Source organism: Priapulus caudatus, unplaced genomic scaffold (assembly GCF_000485595.1).
Source record: "Priapulus caudatus unplaced genomic scaffold, Priapulus_caudatus-5.0.1 Scaffold1073, whole genome shotgun sequence".
Taxonomy (NCBI): Eukaryota; Metazoa; Priapulida; class Priapulimorpha; order Priapulimorphida; family Priapulidae; genus Priapulus; species Priapulus caudatus.
In genome coordinates, this window is record NW_014578134.1 from 79,763 (window position 1) to 90,521 (window position 10,759).

The window sequence follows — 10,759 nt, forward strand, 5'->3', positions numbered from 1 at the left end:
CAGACATAGAGCAATTATAGCAGACAGTAGCAGACAAGAGACAATATAGCAGACATTAGCAGACATAGCGAGACAGATAGAGGACTAATATAGCAGACATAATCAGACATGCAGACATAGAGACAAGGATAGCAGACATAGCAGACATAGCAGACAATATAGCATACAATAAGCCAGACATAGAGAACAAATATAGCAGACATAGCAGACATAAGACAATATAAGCCAGACATATCAGACATGAGGACATATAGCAGGACATAGCAGAATAGAGACATATAGCAGACATAGACAGACATAGAGACAACTATAGCAGACAAGAGAATATAGCTAGCGGCTCTAAGCTCAGAATAGCATCTATACACAAAGAAGACACGTTATAGGAATAATAACAATAGTTAGTACAATAAGCACTTACAATTTTCAATAAAATGCAGTAGCCAGTAGGTTAAACAGTGTAACAATAACCAAAACAATAAACATGTAATAATGAAACTTATCTTGTCGTCGTGTGTTTTGTGTGGAAAGGAAGGTTAGGACGTTTTTTCACATGAACTATAGCTGACATCTTAGGTGGATATCCGGTCTGTCTCACATAGCAGTCGGTACCGAGTATCGTGGGAATGCAGAGCTCCGGTTATGAAAATGCCGTATTGGCGCCTATACTCAAATCTCTCGCGCATGGCATGCTAGCGCGGCAAGATGCGAGACATGACCCCGCGCCATCACGTGTATTTCTTCAGTAAATGATCGCTATAATTAATGGACGAAAAGTTCCCTCCATCAGGCCGGACTTAAAACATTCAGATGCACAGTACCGAGTAAGTCAACACTGCTTTAAAAATGAAGCAAAGCTAATCATTAACTTCCGACCTCGCGAAAATATTACTGAGTAAATAAAGGAGTAAAGCGTAAATAAGTAATATAATTAAGTAACATGTTAATGACTCCTGATTTTCTCTGTGCGCTCTATACCGCTCTAGGGGTTCCGTGTAAACGTCGTGACTCGCTATGTACAGATATACAACAATCAACCATATAATAAACGCAACGCGTTCGATAATCTGACGCGATGGCAGCTCAACACCTTTAATCTGATTTTCAGCGCCGCTGCAGTGTATCACGAAACGTTTGAAATTAAACTCGTGTAAAACTAGGTCAGACCTTACTTTCATTGGTATCCATCGACCTGTACCGTGTCATTCCGCGCGCATCATCCGTAATAGGACTAGCCATATATTAGACCACTCGAGCTCCTTTACTATTATACCGGGCAGCGGAAATAATAATTAATTCAACGCCGAATCCTTAAACTGATTGCATGCACTTATGCGACTATAATAATCTACAGATCACGAATGATATAACGTAATGGAAGCGCAGAGCCTCGCCCACCTTCTTTAGGACAGAAGTCCTATGTTGAGAGCAGCCCGACCATGAAATTATGCTCGCCGAACTCTCGAACGAAATTGTGTAGCACCACGAAATAGCGCCAAACGAAAACGCCGATCCACGCCACACGAAATGCCGAGAAAGGCCGCAGAAGGTACGGCCCAAGCCCAACCACCATCTGGCGACTAGAGCCTCATGATCCACGCTGCCTGCATCGCTTCAGTCTGCAAAGGTATATGCCGCCTTGGTTATCGTAACGCTTTCAGGCTAAGGTAATATATCATGATGAATTCTACGCCCTAAGGTATTCCGTATCCATCAGACTTCATCTTTACGCAGAAACACGTAGTTTAGAAATATCCTAGTTTTGGGACTTAATCGCCCTAGGTGCTATATCGATATATATATTATTATATATATATATAGATATATATATATAATATCCAAGAGCTCACTAATAGAGATCTCTATTAGTTGACTCTTGATATACTATTGTTATATATAGGCCTATACTAGCCCTTAGGTGATTCGCACGGTGAAGGCTGCGCGAGGTGAGGCGTGCGGAGAGAGGTCAAGGTCAAAGACGGTTAGGTTTGGAGACTAGACGTCGTGCGAGTTATTGGCGGACGTGACGTGGATCTTGGACGTGCGTGGCTGACGCGTGATTTGACCTCGATAAATTATAACGTGGGAAGTGGATACTCGTTTGAGATAGACTGTTAAGCTTTGTTATCTGAGAGAGAAGACCGGCGGCCGGGAGAAGTGGCCGAAGTTTCGTCCTGAGAGAAACGTGTGGGCTGGAGAGAGCGAAAGAAGAAGAAGAAGAAGAAGCAAGAAGAGAAGAAGAGATTGAAGAAGAAGAAGAAGAAAAAGAATAAGTGAGCAGAGAAGAAGAGCCCGGAAGAATCAAGCAGAAGAGGCAGGAAGGAGAGAAGCCCGAAGATTGGAAGAAGCCGCAAGAGAAGAAGACGACGCCTTATCTACGTGTTGTATTTCTAAGTAAAAGACGGAAGAGCTACGTGTCAATATATATATAATCTGAACAAAGCGATGGCGCCCACCTATTAGGCGCGTAATCGCCTCATGTTACAATAAGATTAACATGTATAATACGCGTTGACATGCGTTCGCTTCACTGACGAGTAGGCGTCTGGTGAGTAGCGCGCCGTAGCGGCGGCGTTTGACGATCAGCGAGCGTAATGCATTTAACGCGTTAAGTAATATCTAACAGTTTATAGTTGTGTAACGTATCAATGTAGTAGTTTTCTTAATTGTAATGATGGGGATGTGGGCGTCGCCAACGCTTACCTGATACATGGTTGTCAATTAAACTTTCAAGTATAAACACATTTCCGTCTACAGCATATGCAGTTGCTTCTACTTGCTAGCGCTAGCCATCAGCAACTCGTGACATATAACAATAATAGGGCCGAATAGATATATGACGATATATAATTACTATATAATATATATCAGCACGCAACCCACGACACACGAAGCGCACGCACAGCCCACAGACGCACGCACCACACACATATACCACGCCAGACGCCACGCACGCACGCAGCGCGCAACGCACGGCACGCACCGCACAACACACACACACACACACACACACACACACACACACACACACACACACACCACATCAGGCACACACATATATATATAATGTTGTGTTGTCGGTGTGTGTGTGTGTGGTGTGTGTGTGGTATGTGTGTGTGTGTGTGTGGTGTGTGTGTGTGTGTGGCGTGCGTGCATGTGTGTCATGTATGCGCTGTGGTGTGTGCGGCGCGCGCGCGTGTGTCAGACCGTGCTTTCATGTAGGACACGTAGAATTCATGCGTGAGAGATTACACATATTACCACTGCTGGTTATGATGACTGGGATTATCACCATTATCAATGACGATAAACTCATTGCTAGTAACCAGCGTATGAATCGGATGAGAATGTTTAACTGACATCTTAAGCTGGCATCCGCGCGCAAGATTTCCGTGCACATTAAAATGTCGTAACCTGTTACGCTAATCATGACGCACCATTCGAGCACACTACGCCGCACACGCACACAGTCATGCAGCACACACACGGCGCTGCGCACACCGCGACACGTACACGCACACGTACACGCCACACGCACAGTCAATGCCCAGCACACACTCACGCGCGGCAACAGCGGCCACACACCACACACACACACCCACACCAGCACAGGCACACACACACAACACACAACACCACACACACACCACACGGGCTGTACGCACACGTCGCGCCGCTCGACACGCCACGCGTAGCACGGCACTACGCGACGCACGCACGCTACGCACCAACACCACACACACACACAACAACACACACCGTGACACACACAACACATACTCACAATCCCCCTACTCTCTCGCTTTTCTTTCGGTCATGCACAACCCTGCTTTCTCTCTCCTTTATTCCCCGCCACTGCTCTCTCTCTCTCGTCTCCTTCTCTCTCTCATGCTCGCTCTCTCTCGTCTGCTCCTCTCTCTCTGGCTGCTCAAGTAAAGTCGAGAAGGGTAAACCGTAATTCATATTGACTTTTGCTCAAACCGGAGCAACGCACTTCCCCACAACGGACAGGCGGCGGCAGAAAATGTCTGTCCCGCTGCGTCTGGCCACTCTCAATGAATCACACAACGGCAATAACACAACTGCTGGAGTGCGCTTGTGACCGCCTGCCTTGCCTGCATCTACAACAGCACGCAGCTGGACGTACGCACACGCGCGCATGCACGCATGGTTGGCATTAATGTCTGCGTCTTTTATTCTCCCGCTCTCCCTCCTCTCTCTCTCTCTCCCTGCCTCTCTCGCCATCTCTCTCTCTCTCTCCTCCTCTCTTTCTCTGTCTCTCATCTCTCTCTCCTCGCTCTGCCTCACTGCCCTGTCCTCCTGTCAATATAGGCAGATATTGGTCCAATATTGGCCTGGTGATATTGGCCCAATATTGTTTTGCCAATATTGAGCCAATATCAGCTTGATGGGTGGGTATCTAGATAACCCTCTGCCAATAATGATGTTCGGAAAATATACCCTGTCCAGCGGCACGTCCCCAGTACCTTAAACTGTTCCAAGCTGAAATCCTCTTCACGCGGCGTTGCGCACACGTGCAGCTGTTACATAATTTTAACAGCGTATTAAAAAGGTACTTAATTCACTTTTTTACCTTTTTAATACGCTCTTGATAATTTCACACACAGGTCCCATAGCTAGCGCATTGCTGAATAAGCTAGGCGCTCGACTGACGGTGATCATTGGAGGCTTGTTGGCATCGGGCGGTCTCATTAGCGGTTACTTCGCCCAAAGCGTCTATCACATCATCATCTCGTTTGGATTGGTAGCAGGTATAGTGATTTCTGCTTCGTCCGGCCTCGGATAAAGGGGCGCATTGCTTAAAATACACATCTTTTTCATCGCTTAATTGAGACCGCCGCTTAATCGGGACACTTTAAACTTATTATCTCATGAATAAATCGGAAACCTGCATAATTGTAGACAAATTGGGGCTCAGCTATCAGCGGACATTTTACTGATTACTCCCGCACAACAATCGCCACAAATTTGTGCTGTTATAGGCTATAAAACAGCAGATGAACAGCAAACGTGTGCCCGCTATCTTTAGATAGGCCTACGTCAGATTCGCGATAATGCAATGTTCAAACGGTCCCACAAAACAAGTGGATGTAGGCCTATAGCGTGACGCAAATATTTATAGACTGGTAGGCCTATCTATCTCGAAATGTATACAAAGATAATTAACATAGCGTAGAGACAGCTTGTTCTGAGCTATCACTTACCACCATAGTAATTTGTATATTTTACAGGTATCGGCTTTGGAATGGTCTTCACTCCATGCATGGTTATGGCGGGAACCTATTTCAATAGATGGCGCTACCTGTCTACAGCCGTCGCGTGCAGTGGCGCTGGATTTGGAACTCTTGCCTTCTCTTTCATCTATAGCAATCTGACGGAGGCTTATGGCTGGCGAGGCTCTATGCTAATAAACGGTGGCATAGCCCTGCATCTCGTGCTCTGCGGTGTCATCCTGCGGCCTTTGTCCAACGCACCAGCCGCTAAGATGCCCGCATGTGACGTCACGTTGCTGCGTGACGTCGACGTACTCATCTTCGCCGTCAGTATGCTCCTCTGGAGCATCGGCGCAGTGACGGTTTACGTCATAGTCAGCGATTATCTCATAGAGAGTGGGATAGAGGAAGCTAAAGCCTACTTTCTAATTACGATCATCGGGATAGCCGCCTCGATCGGGTCCCTGTTAGCTGGTTTCACCGCTTTTATTCGTCACATACCCTACGTTAACCTTTGGGTTTACACCTTATCCGTGGCCGGCCATGGAATATCGAGCATGCTGTTTAGTACTGGCGGAACATTCGGCGTCTTCGCCCTGTATGGAACACTATTCGGGTTCTTTTACGGTATGCAGCTGGGAGCGTTGGCAAACGTTGTCATAGAGTTCTTCGGAATTCAAAAGTTCAACAGCTATGGTTACTTCCTGTTTGCCGAGGGAATTGGAAATCTAATTGGAGCTCCCATTGCAGGTACGAGTGTAAAAATTAATTTACGACATTCTTAGTGATAATCTTACCGAATTTTATATTTCAGAATGATTTTGTTATCTGCTGCCGAATGATTTGTACATGGTTCACTCCATGCAAGTCGTTCTACCAGGTTTTCCTAATTTTATTAAGCTGGTGATACATAATTAATGTTATGCATACTTTACTGTAAATATAGGAAATGATTCCTTCTCATGATTGATTAATCGATCACGCACTTAATGAACTGATCGGCTGGCCGAATATTTGATTAATGGTTAGATGGATTGATTGGGCACTTAATAGATCGATTGATCGATTTCCGTTGATTTAGGTGCAATTCGTGATTACACCAAGAGTTACGTCATATCGTTCCTGTTCGCTGGTTCGTCCAGTCTGCTGAGTTCTGCTATTCTCGTCCTGCTGTATATCCTCGACAAAAGAAAAAAACCCGCACCGACCGACGTTGACGGAAAGCAACGCAACTCTTCAGTAGATCATCAGAGAGCTGAGGAACAGTATCGCCCTCGCACGATGTCTACGCTAACAGCTGAGACTGAGGTAGCTGACGCTCCTAACATCTAGGTTCCTTGTAACCCTGTCACGCGTGAACAGTACTATTTAGCATTTATTGATGTGGGCAGTGATGTTGCACTGAAAATATACAAATAGCATAATGTGGCCGTAATTCAATATACATGCCTATACTACTGTTTACGCGGAATATAAACTGACCACACTCGCGTATCACGTATATGTACACCATGTGTAAAAGATCGACGTGAAAGAAATATTTACTACAGAATATTGCGAAAAACATTGTCTATATGTAAGTTAGATAACTTAGAACCGTGCTATCACTCATTCATGAATCTGCACAATACGTGCGCTTGTATATTATGTCACTCGCCTGCCTGAAAGGAATCATCCAACGAGCGTTGTAAGGCATCGAGTCTAAGAAAACTGATGGAATCAAATCAAGTTGAAAAATGTTGTCTCATGATGTAGTAACCGCGCCTTTCTTATTGTCTATTCATGGTGCGTACTGCCAGCGATCGAGTCTGCATTCCTTCTACGTGGCGCAAGGAAATCTTATATGTTATAACAGTGTAACCATGTGTATAGTCCGATAACAATCGCAGCATATTAATTTAACAGATTCAAAAATCTATTACATATGTATGGCGTTTAGTGATACGGAACGTCTTCCCGCTGTAGCAGCTGTCAACATATTAGCTGAGTGCGTACTAATAATCCCAAGGCGCGTACCTTTCCTAGACTGAACGCAACAGGGCACTAGATCATGAGGTTCTATCGACAAGATGGTGGTTGGACCTGGGCCGTACTCTACTCGGCCTTCCTCGTGCATTTCGGGGGATTCCTGGGAATGTCGTTATCGTTTGGCGTCTATTTCGTGGTGCTACAAAATGTCTTAAGGTGTTCGACGAGCATAACTTCATGGGTCGGCTCTCTCAACATAGGACTTCTGTTCATAACAGGTGGGCGGAGCTCTGCGCTTCATTACGTTATATCATTCGCATCTGTAGCGTTCATTATATCCATAAGTCATGCAATCAAGTTTAGATTCAGGTTGTTTAATTATCCATTCTGCTGCCGGTATAATTGTAAAGGTGCTCGATGGAACTTCTTGATATATGGCTATTACGAACTGATCGGTCGGAATCGACAACGTAGCAGGTCGAATGATACCAATTAATAATTTTACATAGTTTACACGCGTTTAAATTCACGTTTGTCTTACATAGCAGCCCTGAAAATTAGATTACAGTGTTGTGCGCCAACGCATCAGCTTATATGAACGCGCGCCGTTTATAATATGGTTTATTGTTATATATATATATATGTATATATAGCGAGCCACGACACAGTAGATAAATCAGGAGTACATTCACATGTTACTTACATATTACTTACCTACTTATTTATTTACTTAGGGTCGATCATCCCCTAATTTTACCAAATTTATCATAGTGAATTTACATTTCAGAGACTAGCGTATATTGGTAATGACTTACAAATTGCGTATAATTATGGGTGAATTACTGTATCTCAATTTTAGTGGTCATATTTCACAAATCATGTGAGCGAATTTAGGTAATCCGCGTTTTCGCAATATTGGGTATTACTGTAGAGTAATGTTAACCATTTTGTTGACTTTGACTTTGTATAAAAATGTTTGGCAACTTTCAGAGGTGTTTATTGGAATGCTTTTGGTTATAATTCGAGTCTTGCTCTGTGTTTTGGACAAGAGCTGACCACAGTTTTACCAGGATTACTATACATAAAGAAATTGTTGTTAATACTGTCGTGAAAACTTGCAAAACTCATGATGTCATGTTCACCTTGACCTTGTATATTTTTTACAAAAATTATTCAAGTGTGAGATACGTATGGCTGTCAGCACATTATGTGATAATACGCGAAAATAATTCAATTACGACATACTTACATCCTCTACTACATACGTATAGGATTCTTATGGTGGGTCTGACACATATAATAGCAGCTAGAGGGAAAGCTTATGAAAATATCATACCGTGATAAATCCTAGCATTGGAAAGTGCTGGACATTTCCATTTTCCGCCCCCTTTTGTCCCAATTTATAGATGTCTATGCACGGCCGGCATAAGCTAGTGCGGGCTTGTAGCATATTATGTTATAAGCGGGCCCTAAATATTAAAAAAATATGAATATTAAAACACGTGAATTTAAGTTAATCTAAATCTAATACATTTTCTAATAAGTTAGATGGTTAATCAATAGATTTAATAGAAATAGATTTACTCGCAATTAAACTATACCAGCACTCATTGTATCGGGTTTACGTGTATACTAAAATAAATGTTTTTTAATCAAAATTTAACTATTAGATAGTTCATGATATTACGGGGACCCGAAAACCACAGGGACCCTAAACCACAGGGCCCCTAAAACCACAGGGCCCCTAAAACCACAGGGCCCCTAAGCTACTATTGTTAACTCAGTAATCTGCTAAAGATATGTATTTGATTCGATAAGTAAGATAGGAACCCACTCACAGCGTACACTAGCCAAGCATAAGTTAAATTTCAAATCGTGGTTGAATCTATTCGGAAAGAAAACTATTGTGTATATCTATATTGCAATGTTTTTGTTTGTGTTCGTGTACTGACATGGAACAACGTGTTATCTGCGGGTCCTTGTGGCTGTCCACCTGCCCATCAGTTCATTTATTTGATTACCTCTCTGTGATGTAATTGTAACTAAGTACACACACGCACACACACACACGTACACACACACACACACACACACACACACACACACACGCACTGGTACGGCATAAACACACACATGCACCCACACACACAGACACACCCACACACGACACAACACGAAGCACAGCACGCTCTCTCTCTCTCTCTCTCCTCCTACCTCTAATCTCTATTCTTGGCGCCAATGCTTGCCCAATCCACCGCAGATGGCGTGAACACAGCAGGCCACGACTGCCAGCCGGGCGGGCGTTTTCTGGCGCACGAGCTCTGTCGCAAAACTACTCAGCGTGTTTCGATGACTCTTCCAGACACTGCGCCGTGCTGCCGCCCCAGAAGGCAGCAGCAGCGTTAAGGCGTTAAGAAACTAACGAACGCTCTGGCCAGCGCCATTGTTGCTCATCTCTTATATTTGCCTGTATTTTCGCAAGGTGCGCGCGTGACTGACGGGGGGGGGGTACTGCTCCCCTGAGGGTGTTTCCCACCTACAGCTGCATCCGTTCGTTAAATTATGTATATACATCAATAACAATAATACAATATATATGATATTATGTGTGTGTGTGTGTGTGTGTGTGTGTGTGTGTGGCTCGCTGTGTGTGTGTGTGTGTGTGTGTGTGTGTGTGTGTGTGTGTGGTGTGTGTATGTGTGTGATGTGTGTGGGTGCGTGTGTGTGCGTGTTGTTTTTTGGTTGTTTGTGTGTGTGTGTGTGTGTGCCTGTGTGTGCGCGAGGCGCGCGCCGGGGCCGCCCGCGTGTGTGTGTGGTGTGTGTGTGTGTGTGTGTGTGTGTGTGTGTGTGTGTGTGTGTGGTGTGTGTGTGTGTGGTGTGTAGTGTGTGTGTGTGTGTGCGTGTGTGGTGTGTATTGTGTGTGTGTGTGTGTGTGTGTGTGTGTGGTGTGTCGCTGTGCTGTGTGTCGTGTGTGTGTTTGTCTGCGGCGTGTGTTTAGTGTGTGTGGTGTGTTATCAACACTATTTTAGCATACACGGAAGTAGGACTAATTGTGTATAGTAACTATAACCCTAATCCCAATCTATCTATCGCGCTCTTCGGTAAGCCCTTAAATATCATGCATGCCGGCTGGCACCCTAACCTAACCCTACCCCGCGGCGTAAAACGCACTTGTCGTCCATTTCTGCTCGCTTAGGCGGGCGCAGTATCACGCAGAGAGAGAGAGAGAGAGAGGAGAGAGGAGGGAGAGAGAGAGAGAGAGAGAGAGACGAGAGGAGAGAGAGAGAGAGATCAACAGAGGGGGGAGAGAGAGTGAGAGAGAGAGAGGAGCAGGAGAGAGATAGGCGAGAGAGAGAGGAGCGCGAGAGAGAGAGAGAGAGAGAGAGGGAGAGTGAGAGAGAGAGAAAGAGAGAGAGAGAGAGAGAGAGCGAGAGAGAGAGAGGAGAGGGAGAGGAGAGAGAGAGAGAGAGAGAGAGAAGAGAGGAGAGAGAGAGAGAGAGAGAGAGAGAGAGGAGAGAGAGAGAGAGCGAGAGACGAGAGAGAGAGAGACAGAGAGCAGC

The 10,759-nt window shown here is 44.8% G+C and overlaps 1 protein-coding gene across 1 annotated transcript in view; it reads left to right on the forward strand.

Moving 5' to 3' along the window:
- LOC106815249 (monocarboxylate transporter 4-like) overlaps positions 1 to 9,105 on the forward strand; it is an 11,964-nt gene extending 2,859 nt beyond the window's left edge. The window contains exons 3-5 of the mRNA XM_014819682.1: positions 4,571 to 4,769; positions 5,250 to 5,981; positions 6,313 to 9,105. Of these exons, the coding sequence (XP_014675168.1) occupies positions 4,571 to 4,769; positions 5,250 to 5,981; positions 6,313 to 6,563 (1,182 nt within the window). The 3' untranslated portion in view covers positions 6,564 to 9,105. The remainder of the gene's footprint in view (positions 1 to 4,570; positions 4,770 to 5,249; positions 5,982 to 6,312) is intronic.
- Positions 9,106 to 10,759: the final 1,654 nt, after the last annotated feature.